General features: G+C 35.8%; 1 protein-coding gene and 1 pseudogene across 1 annotated transcript; one reads left to right on the top strand and one right to left on the bottom strand.

Moving 5' to 3' along the window:
• On the top strand, positions 12-793 carry LOC104766509. Its single transcript, XM_010490411.2, has 2 exons — positions 12-378; positions 466-793. The coding sequence occupies exons 1-2, from the start codon at positions 240-242 to the stop codon at positions 759-761; spliced, it is 435 nt and encodes a 144-aa protein (XP_010488713.1). The 5' UTR covers positions 12-239; the 3' UTR covers positions 762-793.
• Positions 11,523-12,450, bottom strand: LOC104767886 (annotated as a pseudogene).

The raw sequence follows: 16,514 nt of genomic DNA, 5'->3' as shown, positions 1-16,514 counted from the left end.
ACGCCACAAATCTATTTCCTACTTGGGTTCAAGAGATAGTGCATGGACCTTTACACAAAGTCAAAACTTGGCCAATATACATTACAAGAGGCTATGTGTTTCATACACAGAATCACGGCGCTGGACGGAAGACATGTAACTATGGTGTATGTGTTAAATGTGAAAATTACACAGATGCATCTGATGGTGCAGATTTCTATGGAAACTTAACTGATATCATAGAACTTGAGTACGAAGGGATGACCAATTTGAGAATCACACTTTTTAAGTGTAAGTGGTATGATCCTGTCATTGGTAGAGGGACTCGGAAGAGCAATAGTGGCGTTGTTGACGTGAACTCTTCGAGAAAATACAACAAATATGAGCCATTCATTTTAGGTACGTAAGACTCAATATAATTTAGATATAAGTTTATTTAATGTAACTATCCATACTAAATTGCGATTTTGCACACATCATCTCAAGCGGATCAAGTTTGCTATATTCCGTATCAATACACAAAGAAACCAAAGCGGGAGTGGCTAAGTGTTCTGAAAGTAAATCTGAGGGGAAACATTTCAGGAGAATATGAAAACAATGAACTGACTCTAGTGCAAACAGAAAATGATGATGCTGTATTGATGACTACAGTTGAAGATCTCATAGCCGACAATTTGGTAAAAGACGCTAATCCAATAAACCTTGATTACGATGTTGGAGTCCAGTGTAATTTATCGTCTTCTGATGATGAAGAACAAGAAGACGAAGAACAATATGCGTAATATATTTAATATATTATGTATTATTATTTGGCAACATTACTATGTATTTGTATTATAATTTTTTTTCTTTTTACTGTGTAATATTATTGTGTAACTTATAATATTATTGTGTAATATTATAAAAATAATTCAGTATTTTATAATTAATCTATGTAATTTAAATTTTAAAATTTGGGCTTAGATTATAGGCCCAAATTAAAATTACATAAACCCAACTAATCCTAATTAAACCCAAACCCAAATCAATTTATCACTCTCTTCTTCCTCTCGATAACCCTAATCCATCAAAGCAAATAATCTCTCATCTCCCACACAACATCGCAGCATTCGCATCCTTCACATCCTTCACATCCTCTCGATTCCCGACTTTGTAAACCCTAACCCTAATCCTTCGCATCCTTTGCATCCTTCGACATACTCAGATCAAGCTCTCATCTCTCAGACTCTCACATGATGCCTAATCGAGAAAGAAAGAGGAAACAATCTCCTAACCTTTCTCAGAGAGTCGAAGTGTCAACACCAAATCAACGGCCGCACACTCTACCCAGTCAGTACAACTTCACGCCGGCGGTCCAATCTCCTCCTCCGCTGCAGACTCCGACGGTCCAATCTCCTCCTCCGCTGCAGATGCCTGAAGTACAACGACAGTCATCGGCGGCCCAGATCTGGAACTATCCTCTGCCTCAACAGCTTTGTCAGAACTCCTACACTCACCCACCGCAGCCTCAAGTACACCCAACTCCTTCTGAAGAAGTCCACTACACTCCGTCGCATCCTCAAACTCTTCAGGTTGACCCTTTGCCTTCTCCAGTTGAAGTCTCTCAGACTCGCAGTCATCGTTCACATCCATCGTCTCAAGGCAACAATTTCCAAGCTGATTATCCTCCGGTGTTGCCGGAACTCCAGGAGGACACATTGTGGGCTCTAAATGCGCTGCCTGTAGTGCCAAACAGACATGAGTTCACCACCGTCCTCTCTCCCATTCCCCTACCAAAGACCGAATGGTATGGTTAGGTCTCGTCTCATTTCATATTAGTGTTTAGGTCTTGTTTAGGTCTCATGGGTTTTGGTTTTGTTTAGGTCTTGTTTAGCTCTCATTGTTTAGATCTCATTGGTCTTGGTTTTGAAGTGTTTGGTCTCTGATGCGATTACAAACTCTTTGAATAATGGTGCACACAACTCTTGATGGTCAATTTTGAAGCTATGGTGTATCGTTTCTTAGACTTATCAATATGTCTTCTTAGTTTAGTAGAGATCATCCTTCTACTTCTTAGTTTAGTTGATATCATCCTTCTTCTTCTTTGTTTAGTTGAGATCATCCTTCTTCTTCTTAGTTTAGTTGATATCATAGAATTAGCATTAAGTTTGATTATTGATTTGATTTAGCCTTTTGTTTTGTTACTTTGAGTGTCTCTGATGGTTGAATTTGGTTTTATTGTTTCATGTGTATGGAGGTTTGATCGTGACACTGGATCTAAGCTTGTTCGGAAGATTACTAAAATTCTTTTAAACAAATTCGAAGGTCTTTTCTACAGCTGGACATGTGTTCCTCGGGATAAACAGGAAATATACTTTATTGAGTTTGCGGTTAAGTGTTCTGTCCTCTAGCCTTCATATATAGCTTTAATCTTCCTTTACTGCTTTATTCTTCATATATTGTTTTATTTACTTGTGCTTCTTATCACTCACATTAGCTATTTTCTTTTTGTTTTTTTTGTAGAAAACCCACACTTGGGATCCTTTGATAACTGGGACTGTTCAAGCTAACTTCGAGACCATCTGTCAAAATCGGCTCAAAGACATGGTTAGCACCGTGAGAACTACTAGACGCCAACCTAAATGGATTGGAACTACTCTATGGACAACAATGGCAGAATACTGGGACACTGAAAAAGCACAACAAAGGAGCAAAACATATTCTGATGCCCGTATGTCTGACCGTAATGGCCTCGGTCCTCATGTCCACCTCTCAGGGCCAAAGTCGTATCGACAGATTCAAGACGAAATGGTGAGCCAATTCTGTTGTTACACATTCGCCACTTTTATTTTTGACCTAGCTGTTACATTAAAAATTTACTTGTCTGTTTCTTAACATTACAGGAAGAGGAATTGGGAAGAGAAGTACGTATTGGTGAGGTTTTCATCAAGGCACATACAAAGCCTGATGGGACATATGTTGATCGGAAGGCAGAGAAGATAGCAGAAACATATGAGAAGAATGTGCAAGAGAGGTTGTCTCAGCTCGAGGAAGATCCTTCTGCCATCTCAGATGGTTATTCACGGCCCCGAGAGCTAACAACTGAAGAATATACATAAATCTTTCTTCAGGTTACGTTTTATTTTAACAATACACAAATGTTATGTTGGAGTTTTTTGTCATCCTTTAATATCTTATTTTCTCTTACTTTACAGTCCACTGAGAAGGATTCAAGAGGAAAACCTTTTGGAGTTGGAAGCCTCCATGACTGCATTGTCAATGGCAAGCAAAAGCAAGCAGGAGACACTTCTACCTTTGTGGCTATGCAAGAACAGTTGAAGGAAGCTCAACGGAAGATAGAGGAGCAGGCTGCTCATATGTTGAGGCGTGATGCAGAAATTGCTCAACAATCCGAAATTATTGCTGGGCAGAAGGAGAAGATTGACGAGTACGACTTGGTGGGGAAGTTTCTGCGGGAATGTGATCCACGGTTCAAGCAGTTCTTGACAACCCATTCAGCTAAAGAGAAAACCACGACAGAGCCTGTTCAACAAGAAGATCCATCTTCAACTCCATAGCTTACTCTATGTGTTACCTACTAAGTAACTCTTTTTTGATGAACTCAATGGCGACTCTATGTGTTGTACTTTGTGTTTTGGAAACTATAATAACTTTTAAGTACAATGTATTTTGGCATGAATATTATGTGTTGCTTTAGGTTTCCAATTTAGAATCATTTTTTGGTTTGGTTGACAGGGTTAAAAAGAAAAAAGAAAAATTACAATATTCTATATCCAGTTTCAGAAAACATTAGTCGCCAAATAGTCATCAAATTTTAACAATATAGCTAAAAACTAAAGTGACTATATAGTGACTACTACATATATTAGTCGCCAAAACGTCACCAAAACTTATACGACTATCTACCGACCAAATTAACAATCCATTTGTTCATGTTTCTTAATCACAGAATAGTCGCAAACTAGTCACTAAAAATGACGACTACATGTGACTACTATGTATATAGTCGTAACGTAGTCGCAAAAGAGTCACTATATTTTACGACTACATGATGACTACTGTGTGACAACATGTATATAGTCGTACATTAGTCGCAAAATTGCGACTAAATTTACGACTACAATAATTAGCGACTCTCGATTCACGACTGTATAAAATAGTCGCTAATTAGTCGTAACTCTTGATTTTGTGACTACGTGGCGACTAATAACGTAGTCGAAAAATGCGTGTTTTCTTGTAGTGGATCCCATAGGTAAGAAGCATTTAGAGCTGATAAGACTATTTCAGCACGTCCTGCACCATTAATCACAGGAAGTATATGTCTAAAATCACTTTCGAAAACCACAACCTTTCCTGCAAAGACCTTGTTCTCAACATCTCCTATAATATCGGAAAAACTTCTGTCTAAAGACTCAAAACAATACTTGCTCATCATTGGTGCTTCGTCCTAGATGATAAGAGATGCCTTTTTAATCAAATTAGCCAAATCAGAATTAGGCTTTATTTTACAAAGAGAATAGTCATCCACGATCAGAGGTATGGCAAATCTAGAGTGTGCAGTCCTACTACCTTCTAACAACAACGAAGCAATGCCACTCGATGTCACATTAAGTACTATCAATCCTTTAGATCTTATAGCTGCTGAAAGTGTCTTCCACATAAATGTTTTTCCTGTTCCTCCGAAACCATATAGAAAGAAAACTCCACCAAGATTGTTGAGAACATCGCCAATGATCTTATCATAAAACCCTCTCTGCTCATCTGTTAGCATTTCAATCCATTCGTCATGCTTTTCTTTTAATTCATCACGGTTGTACCTCATTTCTTCAGCAATTAAACGGTTGGAATTATCAAGTCCTTCTGTAGTTGGCTGAAGCCTCCAATATTTTTCAGAGATCCTCCATTAGACAACATTATCTTCTCTATTTCTTGCAACGCATAATTCTTTATTTCTACTTCAGTTAAAATTAGATCTGAAAAACATGACAACAACCAACTTAAAACAATTGAAAACAATATTAGGTTACACTCGAAGAAACACTAATAATGGCATCATCGAAAAACAATAAGATAAATGAAGCACTTCGTTAATTGAAAAACATACTCTATACAAACCTGGATTGTTAAATTCTTCTTTCTTCTTGCTTTTAATATCTTCTGATAGAAGCTAATCTGTTTTAAAAACCATCAGATTCTAACATTTTAAGTATAACCATTAACTAGGTGTTTAGTGCACCACTAGGTACCTGTTTTATTTGATTGAGCAGGTTTTTTGCGAGATCTTTTTTTAGCATCCATGGTTGTTTTTTTGATATTTGGTTCGGCGTGTTCTTTTTTTCTTCTCTCCTTTTTTTTGGGACTTGCTGCGCACACAACCACCTCATCAGACGATTCCTGACTTCCGACGTCTATAATTGTACTGATAAGAGCTAGTTCATGTTGATGAACAAATTCTTGGTCATCCTCTTCTTCGCTACTATAATCATATGTTTGTGCTTGTCTTTCGTCCCCATTGTAATTATCTGTGCAGTGTCCTTCCATTTCATCATATTCGTAGTCAGAGCAAATATTGTTTTCCTCTTCATGGGATTGATCTGCAAGCGTAAAAAATATATTGTCGATAAACCATACAATTCTATCTTGGTAAATCTATCTTAACATTGAAGTATTACCACCTTGGCTAGACAGAATGGGGAATGCATTAGCAAAATCATCATTTATATTTTTCCTGGACAGATCTATTGAAGCATGTCTATATTTTTCAACAGTACTGCCTGGTTTTTGTGGATTTTTTTGCGTTACACAAGACCCATAATCTGTTGTTTGTTTCCCTGAAATGCATAAAATTAAAGTAGCATATATTTCATTGCACATATAATATAGTATATGCTATCACTAACCTTTGGATAGTTTCTTCTTAGCAGGGGTTTCTCTTCTTGGAATGTGTTGTTGCGTTTCAAGGTCTTAATGAATATTCGTGATGTCCCTTATGACCAGTTTAGAGGTATTTAATGGAAGCTGATATGGATTTGGTGTCCCTTTATTGTTTGGAAAAGTAAGTACATATTTTAACATACAAATAAAATATTTGAGTACTGGTTATATTGTTTTAAGTACTAATTACACCCACATCTTTGTACAGGACTACCACTCTGACATGGTGTGGACGTTATGGGAGAGTAAAGAACATTCTGGTTTACATAGGTACATGATTTGAGTAATTGTCCTAATAGACCTGTTACAAAGTTTAATAATTTAATATCAGAGAACAGCAAAGTTAATAGATATTAATATTAATATATTTAGTTGATGATAGGTATCTTTAAGATTGTATACCTATACTTTGCGATGGATTGTCACAATAAACATTAGGTGAAGTCCTTCTTGATGACTTCCCTTGTATGTTACTGATGTCATTAAACACCAGACGGTCTGCTTTGCGTTTAGTAGATCTATTAATAGGTGTGACTGATGTCACAATGTTATGAATAGAGGATGTTAGACAGAGTTATAAACTATAAAGATAGAGTATAGATTCAAACGGATTTTTAATATAGATTGACTTGTTGTTACCTTGTGCAGACAGGAGTTGACTTGTTTGGAGTCCAATCCCCTCACGGTGTGCATTTTCAGAGGTTAAATCTTTGGCATTTTTCTTGGTAAGATCTTCAATGATTCTTATAAAAACTGACTTTAAAGGAACAGAAGCAACAATATTGGATGAACCATATTTTGGTTTCCATCGTTTAGGGATAGATGTTGCTTCTTCCCTCATTCGTTTAGAACGCATTGTGACTTGATGCTCATTGAAGGCTATGTGCATTTTATTTTTCATGATAGAGTGTTAGAACTACTAATGGGTTTGTAATTTATGAAGACGACTAGGTTAAGCTAGTGGTGTAGAATCCTTTAATAGAATGTAAAAATATATATCACTTATTTATGGCTATAAAGATTAATTGTGATTTGTAATTTTGTTTTGAATAAGGCAATATTATGTAATAGAAAATATATATCACTTATATATATATGGCTATACTTCACCGGAATTAAATTCTGATTTATATGGATTCATTTCTTTTTTGTTAAGTCACATTTATAATATGATCATGTTTTCTATTGTGTTACAGATGTATGGGATATAACGAATTACTCAATCCGGTGCACATGACTTAGAGTATCGTCTCAAGTAAGTTTCAAATATAACATTTAAGATTGAATCTATCATTCAACACAAAAATTAACCCGAGTTTGTTTTTGTCATATGCTTTTTTGGTAAAATAACCGATTGTCCCAATAAACACCACATATGCTCATTTTATTGAAACCTTGGTATATAACCTAATTCTTAACATAAAAGAATGAAATAGTAATGATAACCACATTCAAGTTAGTTGAAGAATTAACTAAATAAAATAGATTAACTGGGCACGTAATAAAAGAACACCATAGAGGCTCATTTTATTGATACTTAAAGTTGGTACATAACCAATATTATTTTTAAAATATGAGAATGAAATAGTAACCATAAAACCCAGTAGATAGTCTTAAATCTCTAAAAAAGCTCACAACAGAAAGAATAAACTGCAAATCCATACTGTTAACACCTTGATCACACATTCTTTTCGATCTTAACAACCACCGGTTTCTTTTTCTTCTCATCGATAGCCTTTTTGAGCTTCTCTTCCATAGGCATGATGTCGATAGGCTTAGTCAGCTTCTCTTGCTTAGGCATGATGTCGTTATCTTTATTGTCCGCCAATTCAAAGTCCAGAGTCCCACATTTCAAAGAAAACCCCTCTTCCCCTTTTTCCAAGTCCGTCAGCAGAGTACACAACTTCTTCGAAGTGGAACTTTGATCAGAAGACTCAACATTAGCCGCATATACCCGCTTTGAGGAAGGTGTTGTCGAATCAGTTGTGTCTTGACTATAAGTCAACATAAGCTGCTGAAAACATATATATAGAATAAAATAAACTGATACCGTAAATATGAAAATTAAAGTATATGCTAATAACATATAGATTAAAGTATATGCTAATCATACCTGATCACCAGAGACAATTGTACCCTGGGTAGCCATTTCCAAAGATTCCTCATGACCATCTTCAGAATCAAGACCATTATTCAACAGTACTTTTGAAACCCTATAGGAATCCTTCCCATCCAAAATGTTCTCTGCAGTAACAGTAATGAGGAAGAGAAAGGTTTTCCCAACCAAATTCTTAATTTGTGCAGGCAGATTTTCTGGGTCTTCAATCGACAATTTATACATATAGTTAATCATACATCGATTTATGCAGAAACAATTACGTTTATATTGAATCAGGATAGTACCTCTCGAAGACAGCCACCAAGAACAGTCGTGGCTGATTCACCAACTATACCTTGAGAAACACTATCAAACAATAGACATTTAGTTTCTCCAGTGTTGTCCAGTACCTTAGCGTAAAGCATGTATCTGGTCACATGTTAAGCACACGTATACGGTTAATCTATCTTAACATAGTTAGATTCATGGGGGAACATACAAAGGTATTTACTATCCAACGGAATATAAACCATAACGCTTCTTACTTTGCAATAACGCTAATTACAACAGACTTGCAGGTTTCACACCAAAATTTAGGTTTAGCTTCCTTTTGGCTAATGGCATTGTCTCCGACATGTAGTGGAGTCACTCTCTTGTTGCAGTTACCGCAACTAATATAGTACCATGCCCAATCTGTATCTATTGCGTAGATTGTGCAGTGAAGTCTAGCTTTACCTACCTAAATGCGTGAAAATCAAAGATAATTAGCTTCCCTGAATGTAGATGCTTGTGCCATTAACTAAGTTTTTTTTTAAAACACACATACTTCGAAAGTAGATAGAAGGTCAGAGATTGTTTTCCTGGGGTTTTCGAGACACTTGTCATCATTGTGAGCATTCACAAGTTGGAGCCGTGGGGGATTCAAACGAATAGCAAGGGTCAGACCATCTTTAGGAAGACTGACAAACACCATGTATTAACAATCAGTTTACATATTATGAAAAAGTGTCTAATGTGAATAAGGGATGTAGTAGGAAACTCACGATTCAATAAAGATATCTACTTCTGGAAATGGTGGATTCACATATACTTGTGAAGCATTGTATGCGTTGGACACGCTTTTTATACCTTCGAATTTTAAAAGCATATAATTTAAACGTGCATAGAGTTCTGATAAAATAACTATATTAACATCCCTAATGTTGTATTGTAGGAGCAGAGAACTATTATTACCGTTGTAAGTTTTGATTTTAGAAAACGGATAAGACGACAACCATAATGCCATCAGCATCAGCACAAGCTATGTAAACTTTTTCTGCAAATTCTCCCCACAAGGTACATGGCAGCCTTTCATCACTGTTTTATCACTATAAAATAGGTAAGCTTAATATACTTGATTGGTAGCAAACATATTTAAATAAAAGAGCAAACCTTTGATCCCTCAACTCAAAATCCAGCTTCTTAGTTGGCTTATCCTTAACCTCAAGAGTTTCGATCTCTCCAATGTTAACAATCTGGCCCATGACGTCTATAAAAAACATTATAGTCAGAGACTATGAAATTAGTATACTAATCGTTGATTTATAGAGTAGTTAGGAATTGACTTACCTGTCAAGGTTTGTTCTTTTAGTTCACCACTCATGATTTTCTGGAAATCAGCTAAGGATAAGTAATTTGAATCAGAAACAGGGTCACTGGGAGTTACCACTGTTCCATTAATGAATCCCATCTTATATAGATGGTTGGTTGGTCGATACTGACCATAAGTATTAGTCAGCTGGAAATTCTCAATGAACTTCCACTCACCAACAGACAGTTTGTTGACATAGCGGTTGACCAAGTTCTTTTTCACAGTAGCATGGATCTTAATACCCTGTAATATTAGAATGAATAAATCATAAGCATAAATGTGAAGCCAATGCTAAGAAGGTACAAATTTTTCTGATGATACTAACCTTTTCATCAGAGAAAATACATTCAAGAGTCTCTCCAGTCATGGCGGTATACTGGCGCCACGAATGAAGAACTTTCACCTGAATCCTCCATGAGGTTTTGTAAGGACGTATGTCTCTCAAATAAGCGAATGAGGCAGCCATCTCAGAGTATAGTAGCGGTGGGATCTAGCAAGGTAAGTAAGTTTACTTTTGGATGTGGTGGTGCTTGTATAGGATAGAGAATGACACATTTATATATCTTTTAAGGTTGTAGGTAGGGTTTTCACATTTCGCAAGTTTAGAGTAAATTTTTCCGATTATGTTTGTTTTGATTTAGGGAATAATGTTAGTGCATATTCTTATCTTGATTCTAATTAGGATTTAATTTTATTTCATTCCATCATCGACGATATACGTATAAGTATTTACCAAAATGTGTTTGCTGAGGATATGATTTGGGTACTCTTGTGTTAGCTGAGGATCCACGCAAATAATCATTAGATGGCCGGTACAACCTTCGTTGAGTCTCGGTGTTTAAACTGTTAGTGAGTCCAAATGTATAATCGATTAATAATTTTTTACCTTTTGAAGTATGAATCCATTCATATTATGTTATATGACTGTGTACTATGATTGGTGCTTGTGATGATGAAACAAGATGATATATTTAAGACTTTTACGTGAATTTATTTATCATAGATTCATAGTCTTTGGACTTGCATCGATTTGGTACAAACACCAATATTAATTCACTTCTTCCTAGCTAGGTGACGAGCCTTACGTACACGAGTCTTTTGTATTATGGATTTGTTTATGTGGATCTTTGCCGCGGTATACGACTGTGCTTATGAAAAATGACCTTGCTGAATTCTTAAAACGCAATATCTTCGGACGTTTAAGTCATATATATGGTTTCACGATGCTCATTCTCCTTCTATGTTAAGGCACAAACCCTCCTTTAACGAAAGAATTCGATCATCGAGAGAATATAAAGCACAAAAAGATCAATTCGGTCGCTAATAAGCCCATAAAACCGATAATTCAAGACTATTATTTTGAAATACTAAAATATCTTCAAAACTATTGATTCTGTTCAATATGAAAACTATAATAAACCTCTGAAAACTTTTAAACATAGGATTTATCCCAACATGACAAATCTTTCAAATATGATAAAAAAACAATTTCTTTTTTTTCTCCATTGTTCTGGTAAAACCTTCATTCCCTTCTGCACACCTACAGGTTGAATTTAGAGCTTGAGCACACATGTGGACAAATAGGTTCATTCATTTCCTCTTCTTCTCTTCCTTTTGTCCCAAGTAGTTTGGTTGATTTTCACAAGACTTGGCACATAAGAGCTTGAGCACACATGTGGACAAAACAATTGACATTCTCTGCGGATCCTTGCAGATTCTAAGCAACGCATGGCTTCTCCTAAATCCACTACTTTCAAATATTGATTCTCTCCAATGATGAAAGCGCTGTTGTAGTTTTTGTTGGTTTTTCTACATCCCGTTACATCGAAAACCACGGCGAGTTTCTTTGCTTCGTCAATGAAGAAACTGGCAACTAGAAGATCACGAGGTAAGACAAAAACAATCTAATGGTTCCAAATCAATCTTTAAGAACTTGCTCCACACCACCGAATTGGGCTCAATCTTTTCTGTAACCCAAATCTGCACCTCAGATGTTTCACAGTCGAACTGCATTAACGCCGCAAGCTTTTCTTCTTTTAAAGAAGAGAGAGATTTAATATCATGGTAATATTGATGAAACGGAAGATGAAGAAACTGTCCAAAGCTCTCTGTTGTGAAATCAAAACAGACTAAGGAACCATTATCTTCCAATCTTCTTCCTACCTTCACAAAAAAGTAAGTGTTTCCTTTCAAAGATGCTGCGGCGCGTTCATGCAACAATATATCTCGTTCAGGAGACATATCTATAACTCTCCATGAATTAGAGTTAAGATCATAGACTTCACATTCAACCATTGATTGCTCACATCTATGAAGGTCGTCGTAGTCACATAAATACCTCATGATTTTGTGGCTACGGTTTAAATCGTATCCGAGAGCATATCTATCAAATACGTGGTAAGCGTTTCTTGCATGGATCCACCTGGCTTGGTTTAAATATGGGTTCCAAACCACGAGGCGAGTCTTCTTGTCCATTGTGACGCATAACAATAAGCCGTTGCAGTGAAAAACTTCACGTATCCCAACTTGATTAGGTGAAAAATCTAACTCCTCTATAGATGGATCAACGAACTCTTCACCATCTTCTCTAAGGATTCCATGGAGATCGAATCTCATTGAACAAAGCGTCAAGTCCTTCACCATGAACCCCAAAAACTGATGCCTTGCTTGTGCTTTACATAGAATTCGATCTTTGGATAAAGTGTTCCATCTTTTGCATGTGCATCTCACTGCTCCTAGACAAGTTAATTGGAACCCTAGAGAGTATCTTTTCAACCAAATCCAGGGGAAGATCAAAGATCATCGTCATTGTTCCACTCATATTAGGTTTTTTTATTTTATTTTCACTCTTTGGCCACTCTTGTATATTTATTATATTTAGGCAAAAGAAAGATGTTCCGTCTCTAATTAACGCTAATCCTATTCCAATATGGTTTCTTAATATTACAAATTTCATAAATATCAGTTCCGACTGACAGAAGAAGAAGAAATAGGAAAAATTATTTATGGCTACTAAATTCGTAAAATCGTATTTTTTTAAAAACACATATATAAAATAAAATAAAAAGTATCTTTTGCGACAGTGTATGATTTAGTTTGTTTCTTTTAGATTTAACAAGAGACTTGCTTATACTAGTAGCGTTGCTTGTCATGTGAACCATCCCAACCATGTTAAACTATTTTTTTGGTTTGTGAAGAATCATGATAAAGGTTAGGCATCTTTCGTCTAATCACCCCTTTAAATAGGCATGACCAAAATTTAACCGTAATCGGACCGTATCCAAACCGCAACCAGACAATAACCATGTAAAATAGTTAAAAACTGTAAAAGTTAGCCATAAGTATATGGTTAAATTATACTAACCATAACCGTTATTTAACCGTAACTGTATCAAAATCATTGGTTAACCGCATAGTTAAACCGTAATTTGTTAACCGTAACCGTTTTAAAAACATAATAAAATATATTAATAATTATTTATTTAATATGAATCATATGATATATAAAAATATGAGTAACACTAAAAGAACATATTAATTACAAATAAATGATATCAATTATATTATATCATCAAATAATATCAACCGTATAATATTATCAAATAACCAAAGCCGTATATAACCGTAACCGCTTCAATTGGAATCGTATTTAACCGGAAAACGGTTTTTTCATACCTGGAAATTACAATATGTTCGATTTGTACATCGGACTATTGACTGTGCTCAAACATACATAGACAATTAAATAATTTAATTTTCGTACCAGAAATATCATTTTTGAGCTAAAACATACAAAAACGTGATAATTGTTTAACACCGTTAATCCCACCGTGAAGTTAGGCTGAGGTGTAATCTATGTGTACAAAACGACGTCGTTTTGGGTTTAACTGGAAATTTAAAATTAAAATAAATATAGTGTTTAATACACATTCGAACCCGAAACCTTTGGAACATATAAACAAACTCAATACCATTTGGGCTACGAAATCTTTTGATATAATGGTAAAAGAATATAAACCGGAGTCGCTATCAAAAGATTTTATATTCGTTTGAAATTTTATCAAAAGATTTCGCAGCTCAAATGGTATTAGTGTTGCTTATATGTTCCATAGGTTTCGGGTTCGAGGTGTATTAAACAACATATTTATTTTCATTTTTAAATTTCCAGTTAAACCCAAATGACGTCGTTTTGTGCACGTAGATTACATCTTAGCGTAATTTCATGGTGGGATTAACGGTGTTAAACAATTATCACGTTTTTGTATGTTTTAGCTCAAAAATGATATTTCAGGTATGCAAATTAAATTATTTAAAAGTTAATGTATGTTTGAGTACAGTCAATAGTCCGATGTATAAATCAAACATATTGTAATTGTCCAGGTGTAAAAAAGCCGTTTTTCTGTATTTAATCGTAACCGCTTCAACCGGAACCGTATTTAACCGCAACCGTTTAATTAATAAACGGTTTTGGTTAAAGTTAAACAAAATTTGTAACCATAACCGCTGGTTAATAAACCATAACTGTGATAACTATAACCGTGGTCATGCCTACCTTTAAGCGGCCTAAGCATCGACCACCAAAGGTTTTGTTGATCGATGACACAATAAGACCAATACTTTCAGCCCCTAGCTAGTTTTGGCATCGACTTTGGCACCAGATGCAAGATCGCGCGCCCGTACTAGAACAGTGGTGACGAACCCGGAACTCATTGTTTTTGATCAGTTTGACCCTTTTAAATAGTCTTGGTAAATGAGATGTTTGCTACAAGATCTTACACTCCATAAATAGTTTTATTCAAAACTCATTTTTAAGAATGAGATCCATTAATTGCTGACACTTTTCAAGAACTGGCTTGTATTTTTTATATACAGTGAAATTTTGGGTACTGGACTCTGGACTGTGGACGGAAATATTGAAAAAATCCCTCAAACTACAATTTAGTTAGTTGCTCCAAATTTGGCTTGTATTTCTCATATTAATAATATTTGTATGGCAAGTTGTTTCAGGAGTGTTGCTCCACTTCAAACTACAATTTAGTTAGTTGTTCCACCAAAACATTTGATTATAAAAAAAGCTTCTCGAATATTTCAAGAAAAAGAGATTATAGGTATTGTAAAATTGATCTTTTGACCAAAAAAAAAAAAAAAGGTATTGTAAAATTGATCAACTAAAGCTGTACTAAACTTGGAACATAAGAGCACGCAAGTGGATAACAATATTTATCTGAAACTCTGAGATCCATTTTTGTAAAGGTTCCATCCACTCCAACAATGTAAGCTATGTTGTCTTTATCCAAAACCACTGCAAATTTCTTCTCCTCGTCAATGAAAAAATTTGCACCCTCAAATGCAAACTAAAAATCAAAGAAAGTGAGTTGTCTCATAATCACTGCTAAGAAAACCTTACTGTTTCACAACACCCCGCTTGGCTCAGTCATAGTCGCAATCCGTATCTCCATCATTAATGTCTCACATCGCAGGAACAAAACCACAAGCTGCTCTTCTGTTACACTAGATAGAATCATATCATCTAAAAGACTATCAAATTCAAAAGGAGACAAAGGCGGCCGAAATCTCTCTCTTGTAAAATCAAAACAGATTAGAAAAACATCGGATCCTTGTCTTGAATTAGCAAACCAATATATATGTATTTACCTTGAGAGAGACGCTGAGCCCACGTCTATAATAAACTCTTCGAATCTTCTCATACATCATAACCCTCCAATAATCATAGTTAAAGTCATAGAGTTTGTGCTCGAAAACAAAGAGGCAATAATCAACAAATTTCAAGATTTTGTAGCTGTGGCACGATTGGTTGCTCCTCTCTTATCCGAGAGGCGAGAGCATACATATACAATCGGTGGGGATGACAACTAGGCTAAAACTCGATCCACCGACTCTGTTCGCTATAAGGGTTCCAAGTCACGAGCTTAGTGCAGTCTTTAGTGATGCTTAACAATAAACCATCGTTGTGAAACTCTATAAATTTAGCTTCACGCTTTATACATGGTTCAACCTCGTCGTTTTATAGATTGACGTGCATCAAATAAACCCTAAAATCCATCATCATGATCACCCTAAAATCCTTTCTCTTTGCTACTACTTCATTTGCTTGACCAACGTGCTTCATTACGAAGCTACCATCTTTAGATAAAGTGTTCCACTTTTTGCAAGTGAATCGAACTGCTCTACTGGAACCCTACAGAGGATCTGACCTGTCAAATCCCTTGGAAGATTGCACATTTGTCATTCTTTAGATTCTAGCTAGATGCCAGAACAATGCAACGGTTTATGGATCTAAACCTTTCGAGGTTGGATCTTCCAGGATTGTTCTGAATAAGGCAAAAAAGAAATCAAGGAACCGACCAACAATAGAAAGCCAAAATTGCTTAATCAAAAAGAGGGGAAGATGCCAGTGGTATTAAAGGAGGGTTCAGAATCAGAAAGTGTGGAGAAAAGAAAAGCAGATGATGAGGATACAAGCACTGCAAAGATGGCAAAGCTTAATTCTCAAAAGGTGAACCCAAAGGGGGGTTTGCCTAACCTCCAATGAGTGTTCTGAGCTGGAATTGTCAAGGTTTGGGGCGGCCTCAAGACTTGACAATTCCCCGCCTAAAGGAATTGCGTAAAAAACAATTTCCAGAGGTGTTGTTCCTAATGGAGACCATGTATAGGAGGGATGTACTAGTTGATTTACAAATCTGGTTGGGGTACGAAGGGGTGTATATAGTGGATCCTATCGGTAAGAGTGGTGGAGTAGCCCTTTTTTGGAAAAGTAGTGTGAATGTAGATATTAAGTTTGTGGATAGAAATCTTTTGGATGCTCAAGTTCAGTTCGGAGCTTCCAATTTCTTTATATCATGCGTGTATGGA

Source organism: Camelina sativa, chromosome 19 (assembly GCF_000633955.1).
Source record: "Camelina sativa cultivar DH55 chromosome 19, Cs, whole genome shotgun sequence".
Classification (NCBI taxonomy): domain Eukaryota; kingdom Viridiplantae; phylum Streptophyta; class Magnoliopsida; order Brassicales; family Brassicaceae; genus Camelina; species Camelina sativa.
This window is presented reverse-complemented; position numbering and strand designations above follow the sequence as displayed.

What these genes read in the sequence shown, in the direction of transcription:
- LOC104766509 (XM_010490411.2), top strand. Translation starts at nt 240, where the DNA reads ATGACCAATTTGAGAATCACACTTTTTAAGTGTAAGTGGTATGATCCT. An exon ending in ATATGAGCCATTCATTTTAG is followed by an intron (nt 379 to 465) that starts GTACGTAAGACT and finishes CATCATCTCAAG; the next exon opens with CGGATCAAGTTTGCTATATT.